The sequence below is a fragment of the Festucalex cinctus genome, chromosome 9 (assembly GCF_051991245.1).
Source record: "Festucalex cinctus isolate MCC-2025b chromosome 9, RoL_Fcin_1.0, whole genome shotgun sequence".
Lineage (NCBI taxonomy): Eukaryota > Metazoa > Chordata > Actinopteri > Syngnathiformes > Syngnathidae > Festucalex > Festucalex cinctus.
Window position 1 is genome coordinate 20030103 of NC_135419.1, and position 23886 is coordinate 20053988.

The 23886-nt window shown below is 34.0% G+C and overlaps 2 protein-coding genes across 7 annotated transcripts in view; one reads left to right on the forward strand and one right to left on the reverse strand.

Annotated features, from left to right (window-relative positions):
- The window catches only part of fosl1a (FOS like 1, AP-1 transcription factor subunit a), a 10623-nt gene extending 8257 nt beyond the window's left edge, over positions 1–2366 (reverse strand). For 3 of the 5 annotated variants that reach the window (XM_077532693.1, XM_077532695.1, XM_077532691.1), the window contains exon 1: positions 1996–2366. In XM_077532693.1, coding sequence (XP_077388819.1) covers positions 1996–2100 — 105 coding nt within the window. In that variant the 5' untranslated portion in view covers positions 2101–2366. The remainder of the gene's footprint in view (positions 1–1995) is intronic. The other 2 variants (XM_077532694.1, XM_077532692.1) reach the window with 1 other exon arrangement.
- Positions 2367–11487: 9121 nt separating this feature from the next.
- Positions 11488–20921, forward strand: yif1a (Yip1 interacting factor homolog A (S. cerevisiae)). 2 transcript variants are annotated; one of them, XM_077532689.1, is made up of 9 exons: positions 11488–11554; positions 11902–11954; positions 14495–14730; positions 15695–15799; positions 16482–16560; positions 18169–18226; positions 18307–18462; positions 19410–19503; positions 20478–20921. In XM_077532689.1, the coding sequence occupies exons 2-9, from the start codon at positions 11924–11926 to the stop codon at positions 20634–20636; spliced, it is 918 nt and encodes a 305-aa protein (XP_077388815.1). In that variant the 5' UTR covers positions 11488–11554; positions 11902–11923; the 3' UTR covers positions 20637–20921. The 2 variants fall into 2 exon arrangements, with proteins under 2 accessions (XP_077388815.1, XP_077388816.1); XM_077532690.1 differs by lacking the exon at positions 11488–11554 and adding an exon at positions 11584–11828.
- Positions 20922–23886: the final 2965 nt, after the last annotated feature.

Genomic DNA, 23886 nt, shown 5'->3' on the forward strand with positions numbered 1-23886 from the left:
TATTTCTGTTTTTCTGAATTTTTTTTCTGTTTTACTGAATATTTTTTTCTGTTTTTCTGAATATTTTTTTTGTTTTACCAAATATTTTTCATTTTTCTGTTTTTCTGAATATTTTTTTCTATTTTACAAATTTTTTTTTCTGTGACTGTTTTTCTGAATATTGTTTTACTGAATATGTTTTCTGTTTTACTGAATATTTTTCATTTTTCTGTTTTTCTGTATAATTTTTCTGTTTTACTGAATATTTTTTTCTGTCATAAAAAAAAAATTCTGAAAACAGGGAAAAGATTATTCAGAAAACCAGGAGGAAAAATTATTTCAAAAAAACATTAAAAAAAATATTCCGAAAAACAGAGCACCAACTTCTGTTTTTGTTTATTTATTTATTTATTTATTTATTATTATTATAATTTTACCTCTGAACTCCAAGTGACTTGTTGCAGACCAATGACCTGTATATATGACTGGATAGCCGATAGCTCATACATGCTAGTGCAAGCCGCTGAAGTCACAGGGTGGCCATCTTGTTACTCCCACCTCGCGAGCAGACTACTGTACTATAAACTATATGCTATACATACAGATGAGACACATACAGCTCGTAGGCAGGTAGTATAGTGCCGGAGGCGGGGTGGGTTTGTGCTGGGGTGGTCACTATTTTTTTTAACAAGAAAAAAAAACAAAAAAAAACGCACAAACCCCCCCCCACCCGCCTCCAGCCTTATACTAACTGCCTACGAGCTGTATATGTCTCATCTGGACGTATACCGGCGTATAGTGGGAGTAACAAGATGGCCGCCCCGTGACTTCAACGGCTTGCACTTATGGGCTATCGGCTATCGAGTCATATATACAGGCGAGTGGTCTGCAACAAGTCACTTGGAGTTCAGTTGTGGTGGTGCCATCTGGTGGCATCTTGGTCCCAAAGAACGACGTTGAAGTGAGGGGAGGAGCTTCATGTAGTCAGGTCAGGTGACGACTAACAAGACAAAATTTGAGGTACACGCACGGTTCGGTTACCTCGCCGCTCCAGTTGAAGTCAACAAGAATGGTGCAATTAAGGTACAGCTCTAGAATGAATGCCCTCGCATGTGAGAAAGGAGAGCAACAGCATTTAGGTTTCAAGGATGTCTTTATATGACAAAACAATGTGATATCCATCCATCCATCCATTTTCTTGACCGCTTATTCCTCACAAGGGTCGCGGGGGCTGCTGGCGCCTATCTCAGCTGGCTCTGGGCAGTAGGCGGGGGACACCCTGGACTGGTTGCCAACCAATCGCAGACAATGTGATATCTTTCCATCAAATCACCAGCAATTCCCAGTTAATTACCATAAATTAGTTACCAATTTGTAAAAAAAAATTCCAAAATTTACATTTTAAATAAATAAAAAAATTATTATTATTTTTTTATTTGAAATAAAAAAAAACAACCTTTAAATTTCTGGAAATTTAGTGGGGACGCAATTAATTAACTCATTCACTGCCATCGACGGAAAAATATGTCACTGTCAATTTGTTTTGCTGGACTGGCAGTGAATGTGTTAATTACAATGACACAATATGTCGTCAAACAACTACTTTTGCCGAAATGAAGCTCATCAACTGACTTCAAGTTGGTTTATTCAACACCTTCTGCCACCTAGTGGAAGAAAATGTAATTGTTCTGCCTTTCACGATCGGTCAGTGGCATAGATCGTTGACCAAAGTTATTTTTAGTCAATAAATCATTTTTTGGACAAATTCAGTGACATTGGCTCATTTCAGCATGTGATATAGTTTTAAGATAGTCTAAGAATTTCTTTTCCATTCATTAAACTCTCAGTATGGATATATATTTCATTTAAATTTATTAGACAAAACGTATTACTTATAGAGGAAGAGGACATGCTAAAAGCCTATTGCGAATATAACAATATAAAAACATGTTCTCAATGAATAATGGTCATTATTGAAGTGTAATAACAGCTCGAGTATTTTGAATTTATGCTTACCTGCTCTTGTGTAGTGGAAGTGGTGGTGCTTTCCAGGGAAGCAGCGTTTGACCCCGAAGCGCCGCCCGCGTACGCCGGGTTGCCTCTTCCGTGACCTCGGTACATCCTTTCTGTTCAAATAATTTAAAAATTAAAAATAAAAACCAAAGAACTGCTCGCTGGCTATCTGGAGATGAAATAATGTATTTCGCGCGAGTGTTGAAAAAACGAAACTTTCACATTCAAAGTGAACCCACTCGATGGAGGAAAGTCGGTCGAGTCCAAGCAGTGACGAATTGGAGGGGTGGAAAAGAAAGAATAAACGTCTCGTTTTCAGTCCAGTGGTCCTTAAACTTCTAGAAACAACGCTGAGTGTATCATATGATGATGAGTCACTCACCTAGAAATCATAGTGTGCCGATGATTGTGCAGTTGTAAACTCTTAGAGCGGGACTACAGTTTCGCCACGCCCCTCCCCGCTTACGGGAAATAATGTTGTCTGGAATCTCTCGCGGAATTCACACACGTGACGTTACGTCATTTGCCTAATATGGTGAGAGGTTCCTACAGCCGGGATACTTGAAGTTCATGACCACAATGGCCACCGGTAATACATTTGGGGAAAAACACGTTTTGGTGTCGACTTTTTCAGAATTCTGTCTAAACTTTAGTCTATTAAGAGTATGAAGAAAGAAAAAAAAAAATCACTGTCAGTGAGTAAGTTTTATTTTCGAGTGAGTCACTGTAAGTTTGTGTCCAATATCTGTAAGATATGGAGGACCAAAAATGACAAAAATAAAAATAAATCAATAAATAAAAGTGAAAATAAAAACGTATGTAAAAAACGTAATTCAAAAATAACAAAAAAGTAATATAAATGAAAAAAACTATCTATATATATATATATATATATATATATATATATATATATATATATTAGGGGTGGGAACCTCTGGGTACCTCACAATACGATACAATATGCGATACAAGGCTCACAATAACGATTATCTCACGATATGACTATGCCATGTTTACCAATATATTGGTAGGGTAATAAATCCACGATAAAATTATCCATCCATCCATTTTCTTGACCACTTATTTCTCCCAAGGGTTGCGGGGGGTGCTGGAGCCTATCTCAGCTGGCTCAGGGCAGTAGGCGGGGTACACCCTGGACTGGTTGCCAGCCAATCACAGGGCACACAGAGACGGACAACTATCCACACACACAAGCACACCTAGGGACAATTCGGAGCGTCCAATCAACCTGCCATGCATGTCTTTGGAATGTGGGAGGAGACCGGAGTACCCGGAGAAGACCCATGGGGAGAATATGCAAACTCAGGCTGGAGGCCGGAGCCTGGACTCGACCCCGAGTCCTCAGAACTGTGAGGCGGACGTGCTAATCACTCTACATCGCGTCGCCCACGATAAAACTAATCATAAAATAATAATAATAATAATAATAATAATAATAATAATAATAATAATAATAAAGAAAATAAATAATAAATAAACAAATAATAATAACAATACAAAAATGTCATTATATATATATATATATATATAATAAAAATAAGTACATAATAATAATAATAATAATTACAAAAATAAACTAATGAGTCTTCTTCGCCTGAAGACTTCTGTCCATTTCCCCGCCACTCTAATGAGGGGCTCCCCCTAGCAGCCCGCCAAGTAATTGCTCAATAAATCATGAACAAAGGAGCCGTTATAGTGGCTGAATATTAACTACAAATATCACGATACTTGTGTCGATGTAATCTATTGGGAGACAAAGTATCATGATTTATCACAATATTGATATTTGAATTGACATTTTTTTTTATAAATACAAGCAATAGATTCTTTTCTAGTTTATTCTATTTCTTAGTGTCAAAGTGTCTTTCAACGAGTGTAGGTTGAACCTGTAGGAATTTAACATCATGGCGTGATTATGTTATTGCGTTTTATATTGTTTAACTAGGCATTTTTCTAGGATAATTTTTGTGCTGATTCCATTTTGGTTAAAGGTCTCCAGCAAAAAAACGTATTTCATAAGGTAACATAGCATTTCAACACAGGTGCCTTAAAGGTATAATTACATATTCAAAAGACTACAGGATGGTGGGTGTTAATTGTGTGGTTATAATATCTACAGATGCATCATTGATAAGGTATCCGTTTATATTATACTGCAACAATGAGTGGTGATAATGTGAACGTTGCACACCGGGCCAATTATGAAACTCGCAATGGAGGGTGTGGAGACTTTTGGACTGTCACTCTCTCTTGCCAAACCACATCAGTGTGCACATACGCATGCCTGTGGACATGAGTCTGCTTGTTGCCACAAAAGCTGCCGTATTACATCGCCGTCTTTATTCACAGGCAGGTTTTTTTATGCTGATAAACACTTACGGCAAAAAAAAACAAAAAAGTAAAAGCTATACGGTGTGAATTCAATAAGCTTACTTATTGTCACGACAGCTGCTGAGTTTGCGATTCCCCCGAGGACACGCAGAGTTCCCGGCATGGGCTGACTTCTCCTGCAGGCTGCTGACTGTTGCACCCGCGTCTCGTGTTACTGCTCATCATCCGCTTACAACCTGACAAATAATATTCCTAAATCCATTCTACTAACTTATTCCTATAACAGTCTGTTCTCTTCAATTGGTAGCATTTCCCTGAGTCACACTGTGTGTACATGTTGTGGATGTCGTTTTTTGTTTGTTTGTTTGTTTGTTTTGGGGGGGTGTCCAATCAGATTTCCAAAGTGAAATAAATTTCCTTGCCAAAGTGAAATAAATACATTAAAAATAATTTTAAAACAACGCAATAAAATAAAAATTAAAATTAATAATTACAAAAAAACCACAGACAAACCCCAGTCCAATCTACTTTATTTCGATAGCACATTTTATAAACAAGTGTTTCAAAGGTGCTGCACATTGACATCCGCACACTATCATACACTTCAAATCTAGTAAAACCAATTATAAAAATAATTAATAAAAAAAACAGTCAATAAATTACTAAAATACATCAAGTAAAATAAAGAAGTAAATACATTAAAAACAATTTTAAAACAACTCAAAAAATAAAATAAAAATAAAATAAAAATAAAATAAAATAAAAATAAAATAAAATAAAATAAAATAAAATAAAATAAAATAAAATAAAATAAAATAAAATAAAATAAAATAAAATAAAAATAAAAATAAAAATAAAAATAAAAATAAAAATAAAATTAAAATTAAAATTAAAATTAAAATTAAAATTAAAATTAAAATTAAAATTAAAATAAAAATAAAAATAAAAATAAAAATAAAAATAAAATAAAAATAAAAATAAAATAAAATAAAAATAAAAATAAAAATAAAAATAAAAATAAAAATAAAAATAAAAATAAAATAAAAATAAAATAAAAATAAATAATAATAAAAACAAAACAGAAAGATCCCAAGGATATCAAGTAAAATAAAGAAGTAAATACATTAAAAATAATTTTAAAACAACTCAAAAATATAAAATAAAATAAAAATAAATAGTAATTAGAAAACAAAACAGAAAGACCCCAAGGGCATCAAGTAAAATAAAGAAATAAATACGTTAAGAATAATTTTAAAACAACTTAAAAAAAAGTAATATTAAATAAAAATAAATAATAATAATTTAAAAAAAAGAAAGACCCCAAGGACATCAAGTAAAATAAATAAATAAACTAAAAATAATTTTAACACAAATAAAATAAATAAATAAATAAATAAAAACACACACAGAAAGACCCCAAGGACATCAAGTAAAATAGAGAAATAAATACATAAAATAATAATAATAATAATAATAATAATCATTTTTAAAACAACTAAAAAATATAAAATAAAAATAAATCATAATAAAAATTACAAATAAAACACAGAAAGACCCCAAATTCTACACAATTCACACTCTTGCGACGACATTAGCATTTTGCTGTCTGATTGGTTAGTCAGTCAGAGAGAAACTTGTTAGAACTAAGTTTAACTTGGAAAATGCAACTGTAGTGATCTGCTAACATTAATATAGCGGTACTTTGAGAGACGAGTTTGACTGACTCCATTATCATGATCGTAATTCAAAGCATTTGTATCTCAAATCATGAGACATGAGAATCCATTCATTTGTTCCAGGCCCTCCTACCAAAAAATACACAAAATATTTTTTCAATGTGTTCTTTTTTTTTTTTTAAATAAGAAAATAATTTGTGCGTTATTTAATGTTGTAATTCCTTTTAATGTGCTACTCCTTTTGGTGTGCACACTTTGGCCACCAGGAGGCAATATCATGCAGTCATGGAAATGCAAAGGAAAATATTACTTCTTAGTTTAGTTTGAGAATAAACTTTACCTGGAAGTAAAGACTTGAAGTATACTTTTCTCATTTGTGATGTGATAGTGGTGGTATGAAGCGTCGGATTAGGTCGGGGAAGTCCCTACTAACGCTAGTTAATAACATTACACCTGATACTCCTCCTGGGAATATATCTGACGATATCTCCCTGACAAATGACTCAACTAGAAACAGGGACAAACAGAAAGTACATTTTCCGCGCTTTGTTATACAGCGCGAGTCTCTGTGTGGTCACGTCAGTGCCAAAGTGAAACTGCCAGCAGCACGTGGACCTTCGACAGGTTGCTCATTCATCCGTTTTTACTGTATCAAGTGTCCCGTTTCAGAATGGAAGTGTGTGTTTTCCTGGGGTATGCCATCATGGCAGTGTGTGTGTGCTAAAGGTGAGTGTCACATGACTCAAACAGTTGGAATGTCATGATGACACACGCCGCGTCTCGACGTTTTTACATGCCGGGACATGTCGGCCTTTCACCCAATTTACGTTCAACCATGCAACGCTTGCCTCAAATCATTCTAAAATGTGCCAGTCACATGTCAGTGTTAATGCAAAACATTTAGTCCAAATCCTACTTGTGCGCTCAAGTACTAGTGCGCTTTTTGTCTCCAATTCAGCGCACTAGTAGAACAACTTGTTTTTTCACGACTAATGCTCATTTCTTTTGAATATTTTTTTTTCAGTTTTTTTTTTTTTTTTAATAATTTTTCAGAGTTTTTCAGAGTAATTTTTCTCCTGTTCTTCTGAATATTTTCTCACCGCACTTAGAAGAACAACTTATTTTTTAATGACTAATGCTATTTTTTGCTACTATATAAGTTGGTGCTCTGTTTTTTGGAATATTTTTTTTCTCCTTTTTTGTCATAATTTTTTTTCTGTTTTTTGGAATTTTTTCTTTTCTGTTTTTTGGAATTTTTTTCTGTTTTTTGGAGAAAAAAATTCCCCTGTTGTTTTTTTTTTTTTTTTTTAATAATGTTTTCCCCCCTGATTTTCAGAGTAATTTTTCCTCCTGTTTTTCCTGAATAATTTTTTCCCTGTTTAGCTAATTTTTTTCAGCACACTCGTAGAACAACTTTTTTTTATTTTTTACGACTAATGCTAATTTTTTTCTATTATATAAGTTGGTGCTCTGCTTTTTGGAATATATTTTTTTCTGTTTTTTAGAATTTCTTTTTCAGTTTTTTAGAATAATTTTTTTTCTGTTGTTTTGTAATATTTTTTTCTGTTTTTTTAAATAATATTGTTCCCCCTGTTTTTCAGAGTAATTTTTCCTCCTGTTTTTCTGAATAATTGTTTCCCTGTTTTTCGGAATTTTTTTTTTATGACAGAAAAAAATATTCTGTAAAACAGAAAAAAAAAAGTCAGAAAAACAGAATAATAATAAAAAAAAAACTAAAAAAAAAAATGAAGCTCCCCCCAAAAATTAGTCAGAAAAACAGGTTTTGTTTTGGGTTTTTTTTTGGTTTTTTTTGTTTTTACAAGTGAATGCAATACGCTTCCGCACTCTACAACTGACCCTTAATAGTAAATGACTGCAACGCTACTAAGACCAACTTGTCGGCAGGTGTTAAGCACTACTAGTAGCATCTTTGTCAAGGATATTGTTTACGTGTGCTTTATGGCAAAAAGTCTGAGCATTCATTTTCTATCCAGCAGATAAAGGCCATGCACTAGTACGCTCGTCACCCTCACCAATAAGACAATTCTGTACACTAGTAGTTTTCCCCCACAATGAATTCTACTTTTAGCCTACTGTTTACTTGCTACTAGTCTAAGAAATGTGTAAAGTTGAGCATCTTGAGATTGGGAACGAGTCTTTCAGTATTTCTGCTCATGTTCCCTCCAAAAGTGAAGGAAGTTGGGGATTCCATTTCAGTGTACTCACCCTTAAATCACCATATTTATTCACTTACTCACACAGCAGCACCCGCCCACACACATCCCATACAACACACCCACTCAGCCACCCACACACGCACACGTTCATGCACACAGAGTTCACGTGGAGTCAAAAGCAACTTCATGCCACCGACCATCAAACCTATTTGGTTTTGCTTGATGTCAATATGTAACATGGATATCTTTATAAAGATGTTTTGGAAAAACTGCCCCAAGACAGCTCTGAACGTCCCAGCAAGACGTTGAGTGTGTTGAGATTGTACTTTGACTGATAATGTGACATCCATGATAACACTAAAAAAACATGTGTGAGACACAAGGGCCACATAATTGACTGTATTGTAGGCAAAATGACAAATTAATTAAGTTGAGTAAATGATTTGAACACATCAGTCACACTATGATTCATGAGTATAATGTATGTATTATTCCTTTACTTGTCACAATCAAAAGTAAAAGTTCAATACATTGCATACGTACTCAACACAATGTCATAAAGTGCACCCACACTATCCAATTAGAATGCAGAATAGAATAAAAGAATAATCAATCCATTTTCTGTACCAATACAGCGTAATAATAATTACAATTTTTTTTGTAATTATTTCATTCAATGACCATGATAATAATAAGAATTACTATTAAATTACTACTTGTGTTATCATAATTGTATCACAGACGCACATGGGATCTCATTACAACAAATGGGCTTCTTTTGTAATTAATATCCTAAAATAAAAATTGTGATAAATGTCAAATAATTTTGCGTGGTTATTAGGTATTTTAATATGAATATAAAATATAATATACTGCTTTATTTTATCATTATTATTATTATTATTATTATAATTATTATTATTATTATTATTATTATTATTATTATTATTACTATTATTATTATCATTATTTGTAATTAATATCCCAAATAAAAATTCAATTTTGAATAATTTTGCGTGGTTATTGGTAATTTTGATATGAATATAAAATATAATATACTGCTTTATTATTATTATTATTATTATTATTATTATTGTCATTATCACCATCATTATTATTTGTAATTAATATCATAAATAAAAATTGTGATAAATTTTGAATAATTTTGCATGGTTATTGGTTATTTTGATATGAATATAAATAAATATAATATACTGCTTTATTCTATTATTATTATTATTAATATCATCATCATCATTATTTGGAATTAATACCCTAAATAAAAATTGTGATATAGTTAAAATAATTTTGCGTGGTTATTGGTTATTTTGATATGCATATAAAATATAATATACTGCTTTATTATTATTAATCCATCCATCCATCCATTTTCTTGACCGCTTATTCCTCACAAGGGTCGCGGGGGTGCTGGCGCCTATCTCAGCTGGCTCTGGGCAGTAGGTGGGGACACCCTGAACTGGTCGCCAGCCAATCGCAGGGCACACAGAGACGAACAACCATCCACGCACACAAGCACACACCTAGGGACAATTCGGAGCACCCAATTAACCTGCCATGCATGTCTTTGGAATGTGGGAGGAGACCGGAGTACCCGGAGAAGACCCACGCGGGCACGAGGAGAACATGCAAACTCCACCCAGGAAGGCTGGAGCCTGGACTCGAACCGGAGTCCTCAGAAGTGGGAGGCGGACGTGCTAACCACTAGATCACCGTCCGCCTATTATTATTATTATTATTATTATTATTATTATTATTATTATTATTATTATTATTATTATTATTATTATTATTATTATTATTATTATTATCATCATCATCATCATTATCATTATTATTATTATTATTATTGTTGTTGTTGTTGTTATTATTATTATCATTATTTGTAATTCATATCCTAAATAAAAATTGTGATAAATTTCGAATAATTTTGCGTGGCTATTGTTTATTTTTATATGAATATAAAATAGAATATGCTTTATTATTATTATTATTATTATTTTTATTTTATTTTTTTATTTTTTATTTTATTTTATTTTTTATCATCATCAGGTCGTCTTCTGCTGTTACAAAAGCCAAAAAAAAAAAAAAAAAAGTTACATTAATGTCCAGGCAGACACCGAGTAATGGGCTTGCTCACACAACAAGTTCAAGATTTCATTTCTATTTTTTTTGTAAATGGGTCCAATTTGACCTGTGACGTTAACAGGAGCCTTTTACTTGAATAATCATGAATGAATGTTGGTGGTGCTGGTGAATGGCTCCCATTTGGCAAACCATAAAAGATGCAGACCGGTTGGGCCACATTTGGCAGATGTAGAGGCCAAATTTGCACCCACGTCAGCAATGATGGACAGACTCAGCCGCATTTGTTGATTTTGGTAAATGTTGAAGTACAATCGACAATGAAAAAGGTTTGCGCTTCCTCTGCATGCGCCTTTCAGATCAGCAACAAGCTGACATACTTTTTTGACCTGCAGATAACATGTTAAAGTAACTCTTCATGTTCCCTTAGCTCTTGATATGATATGGAGCAGCTTTAGTACTGCTCATTGGTATTTGACTTTCTTTATATTAATTGATTTGAAAATATCAACGGCTCAAATCCATAAGAAAAAAAATATATGCCATTTTGGACTGTGACCACTGATCCGATTGAATCCAAATTGTGAAGAGGTCTTTAAATTACCTACCAAGAATGTGATGTTATTGTTTTGAAATTGGCACTTTTGCCTTGTGCTTTTATGTAGGCACGCGCGCTCCCTCTAGTGGCAACATGAAAATACAGCAAGTGATGATTCAATTCAAGTCAAATGAATTGCACAAAAATTAAAATATAAAGTACGGTTTAAAAGGTTCAAAATGTACTACAACTGAAGTCGACTTGATCATATAAAAGTTTAAAATAGTCACGTTATGCAGTTTGAGCATTTAATTCAGTGATTCTTTTCATACATTTATTTTTCTAAGATTATTATCATTTATGAATAATAATAATAATAATAATAATAATAATAATAATAATAATAATAATAGTTAATTAATTATAAAGATAATTGAGCAGAGAAATTTAGGGGGAAAATACTGTGATGGTCACAAAGCAAAATTGAAGAAAACAAGTGGAAATGTCATGAGTATTTTAGCGGAAACGTACATAGAGGCAACGTAAGATGGCTGCCCTCTGGTTTCAACCGCGAGTAGTGACTCACTGGCAGGCACGTACGTACGTACTTACGTACGTTCTATGCCACGCAAGCAAAATGACGTCAACCAATTGCAGAGAGTGGGCGGAGTCAGTCGATTAGCCACGTAGCTAGCGACCAACCGATAACAGACTAGGTAAGTTCCTCTCCTTGGTGTGATTTTTTTTGTGTGTGTGTGTGTTGATTGTCAGAGCATTTGTTGTGCAATTGGTCTCGGTCATTTATAATGTTGCTATTTTTGTGTGAGTCGTAACCTCACAACTTGGCAGCTGTGCTTCGTTAGCAAGTAGCTAACGAGGAGTAGGCGTTAAAGTTTCGAACAGAAGTGTTAGCATTTAACACTGCAGTATTCCTTGTACTGATCATATGATATTATTTTTTTTCCTTACTAGTAGCGTGCCAGCTCTGTGGTGTGTATTTAGGTGCTTTTTGTTTGTTTTTTCGCATGCGTTGGCTAATGTGTCACTGTTTTTATTTTGGAAGCTAACGTCAGCGAGAATCTGCAATGGATTTGCCACATCACGGATACCGAGCAAGTAAGTGGAACGTCAATCGCTAATGTTGCCGCATAACATTTTTTTTGTTTTTGGAAATAACTCACCTTCTCTGTTATTACTTCTAAAGAGGTAGTTATATACGGTACTGGTGACACAAGCTAAAACATGCAACTTCAAATGCTTTGTATTTTTATTTATGCAAAATAATATTCAACACTGAAGTATAATAATTACATATCATATACATAACATTCCTCGTTGATAAAATTATTAAGAAAAATACATTAATTCAACCATAAAGCAAAAATAAAATGATTCTCAAATTTCTCGCAGCTGCTGAGATTTGTTTAAAATGTAAAATTTGCTTCAGAAAGTTGTCACACAATGTAGATGTGTGAAAGGTTGCACAAAGTTAGCCCCTCCCCCTCAAGGTTTGGACAGTTGATAATAGCCTTAGTAGAAAATTAAAAAGTATAATTATATATATATATATATATATATATATTAGTGATGCACGATATGAAAAATTTCAACCGATACGATAACTGATAATTTCCTGCTTTGCATGGTCAATACCGATAACCGATACATTTGTTTTTTTTATATTTAATATAGCCTTCATATGATCTGCAATTTGTTCATCCAGGAATGGAAAAATTTATGTTTTAGTAGCTCTGATTATGACCGCAAACAAATGTCTCTTTCAAATGTGTGTTTTCTATATGAACTGGCTAACAGATAATTACACAAAATAAAAAGTTAGTTTTTAAATTAATACAGAACTCCAACTGGCTTATCTAGAAAAACAAAACATTCATGTATGTATGCAATAGGAATGCATTTATTCAACCCTAAGTGCAATAGTGCATGAGGATGAGGTAGGTGAACGTTTGGTAAAATTATATGCATTGACATTTGTCAACCTTAATTTAAAAAAATTGAAATCAACTAAATAGACAAAATTGGTATTGCAGCAACACTTGTGGGTACGTGGGTGGTTATGTTGTTTCCCGTGGTCCCGTGAGGGAAACACAGACTGGAAAATAATAAATAAATAAATAAGCAAGCTGCTTACATTCGCATGTTTTGTTGTGGCTTGGTTACAGCCGACAGTAACTGGCATTAAATAGTTAGTTCACTGCTTGGCTTGGCTTTAAAAGTTAAACATAAAATAACATGATATGCATCCTTGAAAACCCCCACCCCGAACTGCGGTGAGACTTACTGTAGTGTTAGTCCATTCTTGTCAATCAAGCTGTGGCCACTTCAGAGGATGCAACGTGGCTCCAAATGTGCTATTTACTTGTAAAAAAACGTGTCAACTACAAAAAAAAAAAACGCTGCTTGTCTAGCGCTATGAAAGCCATAACTTTGACGTTAATGGCTTTAGATTTGTTGTTTCTGCCTTGCTGTCTTCTTAACTTAGCGCCGTTAGCCTAGCAACATTAGCTGCTGCCTCTGTGCCTCCTTCAAGTTCATTACGTTCAAAACGAATCTGCCATGATGATAGATTTTCAGGTGAGCAAAAGCCTTCTTTCCCCCTCTCTGAATCCTTCCTGAAAATGTTTTGATCTTCTACCATGGAGAAAAACCACCACACTGGTGAGGAGGACATGTTGATTACTACGTGCTAGTCTAGACAGTAGTGTGGGGCGGACCAAGCTTCGGTTAAGGCGTGTTTTTTTTTTTTTTTTGAGATGCCGGTCTACAAGAGCGAGAGGCGTGATAGATGATGTAATCAGCGCAACATGGTCTATACAAGACGTAAGCAGCGCGACTTGGTGTATTGTAGGGTCCTCACGTTGCAAACAGTGCACAGACTTTAATAGATGTATCGACTAAAATATACATATCGGGACGATGAAAAATGACGTCATATTTTCCAATATCGGCCGATATTGTATCGGTCCGATAAATATCGTGCATATATATGTATGTATATATATGTATGTATATATATATATATATATGTATGTATATATATATATATATATATATATATATATATATATATATATATATATATATATATATATATATATATATATATATATATATTTTATATTTTATATATATATATATATATATATATATATATATATATATATATATATATATATATATATATATTTTTTTATATATATATATATATTTTTTATATATATATATATTTATATATATATTTATATATATATTTATATATTTTTATATATATATTTATATATATTTATATATATATAAATATATATTTATATTTATATATATTTTTATATATATATTTATATATATTTATTTATATATATATTTATATTTATATATATTTATTTTTATTTATATATATATTTATATATATATATATTTATTTTTATTTATATTTATATATATATATATTTATTTTTATTTATATATATATATATATTTTAATACTGCATTGTGGTGTTTTTCTGGATAAAGAAAAATGTTGGATATTTTTAGGGGCCTACAACAGCTGAATATCATTTCAAATTAATTTCAAAAGTTTATGACAGGCTTGGTCACAGAACAAGTTGAACGTACCTGGTGTAATTGCTCCCACCCAGGTAAACAGAGGGGTCGCGGCAGCGCTCCGATGGGCGGGGAGTCCATGCTGTTTGACGACACCAGCACCTCAGGGACCAACGCTCAGGGTTACTACACTCCAGGCTACAACATGGCGGGGCCCCCCAACGACATGCAGGCGGGAGTCGGCAACTTGTTCGCCGATCCCATGGCCAACGCTGCGGTCATGTATGGATCGTCTTTAGCCAACCAAGGCAAGGACATGGTCAACAAAGAGGTGGGATTATCATTCATTTCAAAATGTGTCATATTTGAACTGCAAAGGGCGCAAATTTGAACCCGTTAGCATCCACATCACCAGAGCCAGACTCGCTCACGTTTGTTGACCTTGACAGTTGGTGGAGTTTATCCTACAATTAACTCATTGACTGGCAGCCATTTTCACTGAAGCAACCCCCTTCACTCCCTGCTGTTTTACTGGATCTGGACTGATTTGCAAGGCCCACAGAATATTGTGTTCTATTGTTATAAAAACATGGAACCTACCAAAAGAAAGATTTGAGTCTCTTCTTTCCAGGAAAAAAAAAAGTATATTTCTGTCTGTTTCCATTTTACAGCAATTAGCATTAGAGTATAGCTAAGTTTCATCATTATTCACAAAACTGTTTAAAACAGTGGGGAAAAGAAGTTGTTTAGAAAACACTGGCAAAAAGAGCTTGTTGCAACATGCCCCTGATTGATCTCTTATACCCTGCTGCCACCTGCTGGCCGTTTTTGTAATAACTACCATTGCTTCAACCGTTCTCTTCAGTTCAGGGGCTGCATTAAAGCTTTCTGTATGCTCTAGAGTCGCTTCTTTCATCTGGTAAAAATAAATAAAAAGTATATTTGTATCCGTTTTGCAGCAATTAGCATTAGCTAAGTTTAATCAATATTCACATTCCTGGTGAAAATGGCAACAAAAAGAGCTTGTTGCAACATGGCCCTGGCTGATCTCTTGTACTCTGCTGCTACCTGATGGCCGTATTTATTTTTATTTTTTTAAATAACGACCGTTGCTTTTTGTTGCACCAAAGCCTTCTGTATGCTCTTGCATTAAAAAAAACAAGAACAAAAAAACCTAAACATGTGAACATAGTTTTGAGAGTGAAGGACAAAGTATTGAAGAAAAAAAAAACATTTTTACATGTTTCGTGACTGAATGAGTTTAAAGGTTTGCATTTTGTGTGTGTGCATTTCAGATCAGCAGATTCATGTCTGTGAACAAGTTGAAATACTTCTTTGCCGTGGACACCAGATACGTGCTGAAGAAACTCATGATCCTCATGTTCCCCTACACGCATCAGGTAATCGGACGGCGACGCCTTCCCCGCTTGTGAGAAGCGTTTCCGCAATCGCATTTTAATTATGTCTTATCGAGCCCCAAAGATAAATTGCAACTTTGAATCCTTCGTCAAGTGAGCATTGGAACTTCCTAATAAAGCGGTGATTTAAACAAAAAAACAAAAACAAAAAAAACTGTGCATGTGAGTATTGCTCAGTAAAATTAGATTGAAAATTGTATGTCAACGTCTTGCTGTTTGTGTTGAATTTTACATGTTAAAAAAAAAAAAACAGCCCCCACAGTGCCAGCCGATTTTGAGCATTTTTAACTCATCTTTCAAGGCAAACAGAATATTGTGTTCAATTTCCATTCTATCATTTGAAAAAAAAAGTATGTTTCTGACTTATGTTCTTTAGTAATATGCTCTCTCGTTAGTGGGTGTTTTTGATTCCACAGCCCATTGACAAGGCAGCGCTGCACTTAGATGTTGCACTGACCATTGATGAGAAAAAAAAAACCATAGTTGACGTCATTTAACGTTTATGGCAGCATACAGCGTGATTTTACTCATCGTAATTAAACGTTTTTGGCAGGCACAGAGTTTAAAAGGTTCTAGTAATGCAACAAACTGCAGATGCTATTGGATGCTATGCTAAGATGGATATCCAATGAGGTTTGCTGACATGTCGGTGACTCTTTGCTAGGATTGGGAAGTTCGCTACCATCGAGACACTCCGCTAACGCCAAGACAGGACGTCAACGCGCCGGATCTTTACATCCCAAGTAAGTCGGTTTCAGTAAACTGCAAACATTTTAATCAGCTATTATCGAAAATGCATGTTTTTATTGTGAAACGTGCACGCGATATGACATTTTGATTGTCCGCTACATCCATGACACTAGTGATAGGCCGATGTTTTTTTTTTGTTTTTTTTTTCAAGGCCGATGCCGATTATTAGTAGTCAAGGAGACTGCAAACAGATATTTCAAGCTGATATTCATTTCCAGTAAAAGAGAAAATATTAGCGTCAAATGAAAAAAAAAAAAAAAAAAATTCTTTCAATTTTAAACATATAAAGAATTGACAGCTTTGTTTAAAAATTCTAACAAAAATTGCAGGGAACTTCCAAGGGTCATCAGCATGTTAAGCTAAATTACAAACAAGTAAATAAATAGTTCCTTAAAGTTTTCCAAAATTTCAACATAACTTCGTTTTTTTTTTCCCTCAGTGTTTGTGTTGACTCGCAAAAGGGCTCTACAGCGCAAGATTTGTTACATAAAACGAACGTCGGAATTACAACTAGCTGGAAATCGTTATGTTCATGAATGAGTTGTGTGTTTTGTTTCAAACGGGATCTTGGTTTAACGCGATGATATTCGATGGTAGCATAGCACCACTTAAGTCTTGTAAAACTCGTAGGCAGGTAAATCCCCCTCAAGATAACAGTGGAACGTCTGCAACTAAAGCGCATCTTGTTCGTTTCATTTGAAATCCAGTGTGGTGGGGTGTTTAGAGAACGTGAATGAAGAAATGAGGTGCACATTTCGACAAGCAGCTGAGCTCATTCCCACATCACGTAGACACTACATTTTACTCTATCCATATTCGATTTGACTTATGACAAATCCCTGTCTTATGTTCATCAACTAAAACTTATTTAATAACTTGATCTTACAATTTGAATAGTATAATTATAATTTGATCTGAGAATAATTCAAAGATCAGTGTTTGAGCGAGTGTTTTACTATAACTGCTAAGAGTAATAGATTTTATTAACCCACTTTACATTTAAATTATTATTCAATTTATGCCACTGGCATAAATTGAATAATAATTTAAATGATAATACAATAATAATAATAATAGTAATAATAATAATAAATAAATAAATATATGACACTGTCATAAATTGAATAATTTAAATGATAATACAATAATAATAATAATGATAATAATAATAATAAAATTAATTTAGCTGTGAATCATATACACTTTATTAACTCCATGACATATTAGATTTTTTTTATATATATTTGCTATATTTGCTAACTCCCTGTTAGCGCTAGGCTAGCAATGTTTTACAAACGAAGCATGTTTTGTATTTAACTATACAGTGGATGTAATTCTTAACGTTGTGTGCTTAGTTTTAGAGTTAACTCCAACATGCGGTGTCATTAATAAACAACTTAATTGATGCTTAGGGACAACAGAATAACCAGAATAGCATACGCTACACACTTGCTAGTTGGTAATGTTCCACAAGCAAAATGGTGCATTCGGAGTACTTTCACAGCGTCGGAAACTTCATTTTTCTTCAATAACGTTTTATGGGGAAAATAATCGGCCATTTGGAATATTTTCATGACAAGTGCCCCCTTTTGTGGTCCTAGCAATGGCTTTCATTACCTACATTTTACTGGCTGGAATGGCTCTCGGCATGCAGAAAAGGTAAGATTTTTTTTTTCTTTTTTGTTGTTGTTTGCCATCTTGTAGCGTGTTAACAAGTTGTTGACTGACTTGCGTCAAAGGTTCAGTCCGGAGGTGCTTGGACTGTGCGCCAGCACGGCGCTGGTGTGGGTGATCATCGAGGTGCTGGTGATGCTGCTCAGTTTGTACTTGCTGACGGTACACAGCGACCTGTCCACCTTTGACCTCATCGCCTACAGCGGATACAAATATGTCGGGTAAATATGAGGGAAATGATATACGCTTCAATACACTTTTTTTTTTTTTTTTTAGTTAGTTAGTTTTAATTAATTTTCGGGGTGGTTCTGTTTAGTTTTAGTTAGTTTTTTTTTTTTTTTTATGATTAGTTTTAGTTAGTTTCAGTACTAGTTTTCGGGGGTTTTTTTTGTGTGTACTACTTGTGCACAATATTTAATAAACATGGTAAAATGAAAAAAGTAACATTTCTTACCTAGCAAAGGTGCTTTTCTATTAGCTGCTGCTTAGATTGTCAAATCTGTGTGACACGCTTTCAAATGTCTTTATTATGGTTAATATTGAAATAAATCTACTTTAAATCATCCCCAAAGGTTCATGTATTAAATGAATTACCAAAGACTAAAACGAAGGACATTTTTTGCTTTAATTGTAGTTATCGTTTTGTGAACATAAAATATAGTTTCATTTAGTTTTCTTTTTTTTTTTAAAAGCATTTTCGCTTATTTCTTGAACAAAATTATTTTTTGAATTTCCATATTAGTGTTTTTGTTAGATTTCGTATATATAAACTATATTTCGATCTGTTTTCGTTTTGCAGTAATTAGCATTAGAATATAGCTAAGTTTCATCATTATTCACAAATCTATTTATAATTTTGAGGAAATTAGCATTTTTATTCAACATGGCCCTGGTTGATCTCTTATACTCTGCTGCCACCTGCTGGCTGTTTGTGTAATAACTACCATTTCTTCAACCGTTCTTTGGAGTTGAGCGGCTGCATCAAAGCCTTCTGTGTGCTCTAGCATAAAAAAAAAAAAACACCTAAAAAAACATCAAAATAAGTCTTTGGGAGACTTAAAACATTTAAAATAGAATGTATTTATACATTTTTGGGAGCAAATGAGGCAGGATCGTTGTACACCGATGACGATCGATCAGCTGCTGAAGGCGGATGTTTTATGTTTAGGATGATCTTCAGCGTGCTTTGCGGCTTGATGTTTGGCAGCGACGGCTACTTTGTGGCGCTTGCCTGGTCCTCTTGTGCTCTTATGTTCTTCATCGTAAGTATTCAGTCTTGTCAAGTACAAATGCGGTGGGACCTTGACTTCCAAGCACTTTTTCAAATTACTTTTTAGTTTTGGAATTTTTCCATTTTAGTTGTTTTTTCTTTCTCTCTCTCTTTTTTTTTTTTTTTTTTTTTTTTAAATTAATTTTTATGGCACTTCTGTTAGTTTTCATTAGTTTAGGTTTTTTTTTTTTTTTAAATGCTTACCGTAGTTTTGGTTTAGTTTTAGTTTCAGCATTAGTTTTCGTTTTGTTTTGTTTTTTTCAAGTGTATTGTGTGCAATATTTAATAAACACCATGGTAAAATGACAAAAAAGTAACACATTTTCTTAATTAGCATTGCATTTGGGCGGAGTTAAATGGAAAAGCAGATGAGCTGAGCCATTGCAGCTAAAAGTCCATCATGTAAAAATTAAAGTAACAAATTGATTCAATTTCCACTGCATCTTTAAAACAAGAATGCCGTATAGAGGTGTAAAAAAATATATCGCACTTGTTTCATGACGCTTTATTTTCTCGCCACTAGATAAGATTATGGGGCATGTAAGTTACACTGTAAATGCCCTCACACGTGGGCAAGGAGAGTCACTGTTGCCACTGCGTTTGTCAGCAGCTCACCTTGTTTTCAGGGTTTGGTCACATGATGTTCACAATATGAGCCCGAGGGTACTTTAACGTCAATGTTACTTGACAAACTTGATGATAATAATAATAATAATAATAAATAATTAATAAGAAATAAAAATAATAAATGATAAATAATATAATAATAATGGTAAATAATAAAAATAATAATATTTTTTTTTTAAATATAATAATAATAATATAATAAATAATAATAACCAACAACAATAATAATAATAATAATAATAATAATAAGTATAAGTCAATGTTCCACTGCATCAGCCAGTTGTGTAGCGAATGAGGCGCGCTCGCCATCCTAATGTGTGAAAATGTGCCTGCCGCCAGGTGCGTTCCCTGAGAATGAAGATCCTGACGTCGTTGGCGTCGGACTCCATAACCACCAACTCCGGCGCCAAACCGCAAGTGCGCATGTACATCACCATGGCCACTGCCCTCTTTCAGCCCCTCATCATCTACTGGTTGACCTTTCACCTGGTCAGGTGACTGACTGACCGACCGTGAGGCGTTGACTTGAGATGGCTCATCCAAGTGCTTTTTTTGGCGTGCGTGTGACTGTGTGCGCGCTTGCCGCCTTCTCCTTGCGTGCGTGGCGTCGAGCTATTGTAAAAATGAAATTCACCAAATTGTATGAAATATATGTGCGTGCAGTGATGTTGACAAAAAAAAGGCTAATTTTTTTGCCACCGTTTTAAAACAAGGGCTGCCAAATTCAGAGCTTGGTTTCATCAGTGGATTCATTTCATTTCCCTTATTAAAAGTCAAAGCCATCATTTATTCCATATCCTTTAATAATCCACTTTAAGGTCCATCTACTCGTACTGTCTTTGTCCTCACTAGTCACACAATTTAGCGCACTTGTCGAATGACGAAGGCACACCAGTGGCGCGGCCATCAAAAATTCTTCCTCTACTAGTGCCATGTTTGGCCTACTAATACACAATTCAACCTAACCTTACTAGTAGACAGACTGCTGTGTTGCACCAGTCAACTTGTGCACAGTTTTTTCCACACTAGTAACTAGGGATGTAACGCTATCCAAACATCACAAAACGAAATCACGATATGACGGTCAAAATATGATAATTATAATGAGCTCATACTAAAAAAAAAAAAAAAGACAATATTTTGCTTTTGTACTTAACAGCAATGCACATAAACTACAATCTCTTCACAAGCATGTTGCGTTCCCCTTCATCTGACCATTAGCGCGAATTTTAAATATTTAAGGGCCAAACCATGCCTTGTGAAAATTAAACGGCGCTATAAAAACTAGCCACCAGAGGGTGCTAGAACTGCACAAAGGGAAATCAACCATTTAACAAATGTGCTGCTTTTAATATCGTGACATGACGACGGTGATATATTGTGGCAGTTTTAATATCGCGATATCACGATATTGCTGTTATCGTTACATCCCTAGTAACGTGGTTGTTTTTGTCTATTAGTTGTCCTATTAGTGTGCCATAGTTGTCATACTATTTGTACAGAAATGCCATGCTGTAGTGGGAGTCAGTAATGGCGCAGTAAAAATTGTTTCTGGTTGGACAGATTATTCTGCTAGTGTACTCTTTGTACTCGCTAGTAGGACAACTTTAGCATACTAGTCATAAAACTACTAGATGGCATTTTGGTGATACTAGTAGGGTCGAGAAGCTTATACTAATTGGGTCTAGTATTTTGGAAAAGGCCGAATTGGGCTTTCCGTCAACTCCTCCGTTATGATGACGTCGCCATCATTTCCAAACCTGCTTTTTTATTTATCTGAAATGTAACAAAGCATGACACTGTTTGCATTTTTTTTTTTTTTTGGTAGGGAAGAAAAATAAATATTCAGTTTTGTGTATTCAATTGTGTGCACTTTTCCTTATTTGTTCGGTGGTTCCATATGAAATGATGTGGTTTGGCGCCATTCACAGTTGAGTGATCTCAAGCGCAAATTTTTGAGGGGAACTTTAAGAGCTGAAAATTTGATCTATTCACTATTTTTTATGTTCAGGCTAAAGAACTGACATATAAATAAGAGTGCATATTAACGTCAACTGTCAAGGAATTAATTATCTGTAAAATTGACGAGCTTCGTGTCGTGCTCTGCTGCCATCTTGTGGCGGTGGGGCATCCCATCCATCCTTGTTGGTAAATGGTAATTGTCTAATGATGCTTGCATACAGTGGTGTTCCTAAGCAACTTGGCACCGTAGGCAGGATTTCTGGTAGTGCCCCCCCAAAGAAGCAAAGAATGAACTTAATTATTTACATCAACCATTCAGAGTATTATCTCAGTATCATGAATCGGGACTTGCAGAAGTTAGGTTTACATTTCACAAGACTTGTTTATTTTTTCTGGTGTGCTTTGCTTGCATTTCATAGTTGATGGTTCTTATAACTAATTCTGATGATGCAGACCAATATGAGTGGCACTCAGTACCTAATGAGAGAAAATTTATATCGACATTAATTTCTTACTGATGAAATCTGCATTTAGAGCATCTCCCACTTATTTTATACTTATTGGTACAACCATACGTCACAGTGATATTTTCGCTGCAGAGGAAGATAAAGTATGCTGCGGAAAAGTGAACTTTAAGTCTGGCAACGCAAGATGGCCGCCGCCGGCTTCACTTTTCGCTACAGCATGAGCAGCTCAGTTTAGTTTATACAGTACATCCGTGCTGTATCAGCCTGCGCATCCACCTGAGAGTCTGACCGTGATCTTTATTTATTTATTTTATTTTTTTATTATATATATATATATTTTTTTTTTTTAAAGCCTTGATCCAGGACAGCATACTAGCGTTTTCATTTCATTTTCTTAACTAAAGAGCCAGACCTGTCACCAGAAAGAAAGTGCAGGGGGGGCACTTCATCAACCTAAATCTGATGTTGTTCAGGTTGAACAGGCATTGTGACAACTGCAAAAGTGCTCATCATGACTCTGTGACCCAGCCGCTTCTATCTGGGATTGGCTAGCAGTTGCCCTTCATTTGCTTTTTGGATTTAGGGCTGTACGATATGTTATTTTATTTATTTTTACTTATTCAATTTACTTATTCACTTCCCTACATCTTATTTTTTATATATATATATTAGGGGTGTTAAAAAAAAAATCGATTCGGCGATATATCGCGATACTACATCGCGCGATTCGCGAATCGATTCAATAATCGGCAAAATCGATTTTTGTTTTGTTTTTTTTTTTTTGTTTTTTTTGTTTTTGTTTTTTAGGATTCACACCTTAAGCATGGAAGAATGTTATATGAACGGAACATTAAGCCTTAATATTTTATTTCAATGCTGTTCAAACATGAAACAAATTACAACCTCTATAAGACTGAAATTTCAGATAAATAAATAATACATTTTCATATAGATCTTACACTCTACAAGCTTACTGATTAGTATTTTCTAAATTTTAATGAAAAAAAATCGCAATAATCGACTTATAAATTTGTATCGGGATTAATCGGTATCGAATCGAATCGTGACCTGTGAATCGTGATACGAATCGAATCGTCAGGTACTAGGCAATTCACACCCCTAATATATATATATATATATATATATATATATATATATATATACACATATATGTATTTGTTTTTATACTTACCTACATATATTTACTAGAATTAATTTGATTTTGTGTTATTTTCTTTCACTTGTCTCTACTGCAAGACTGATTTCTATTCCATGCACAACACTTTGTATGCAGCAATGGATGTTTAAAGTTCTTTATA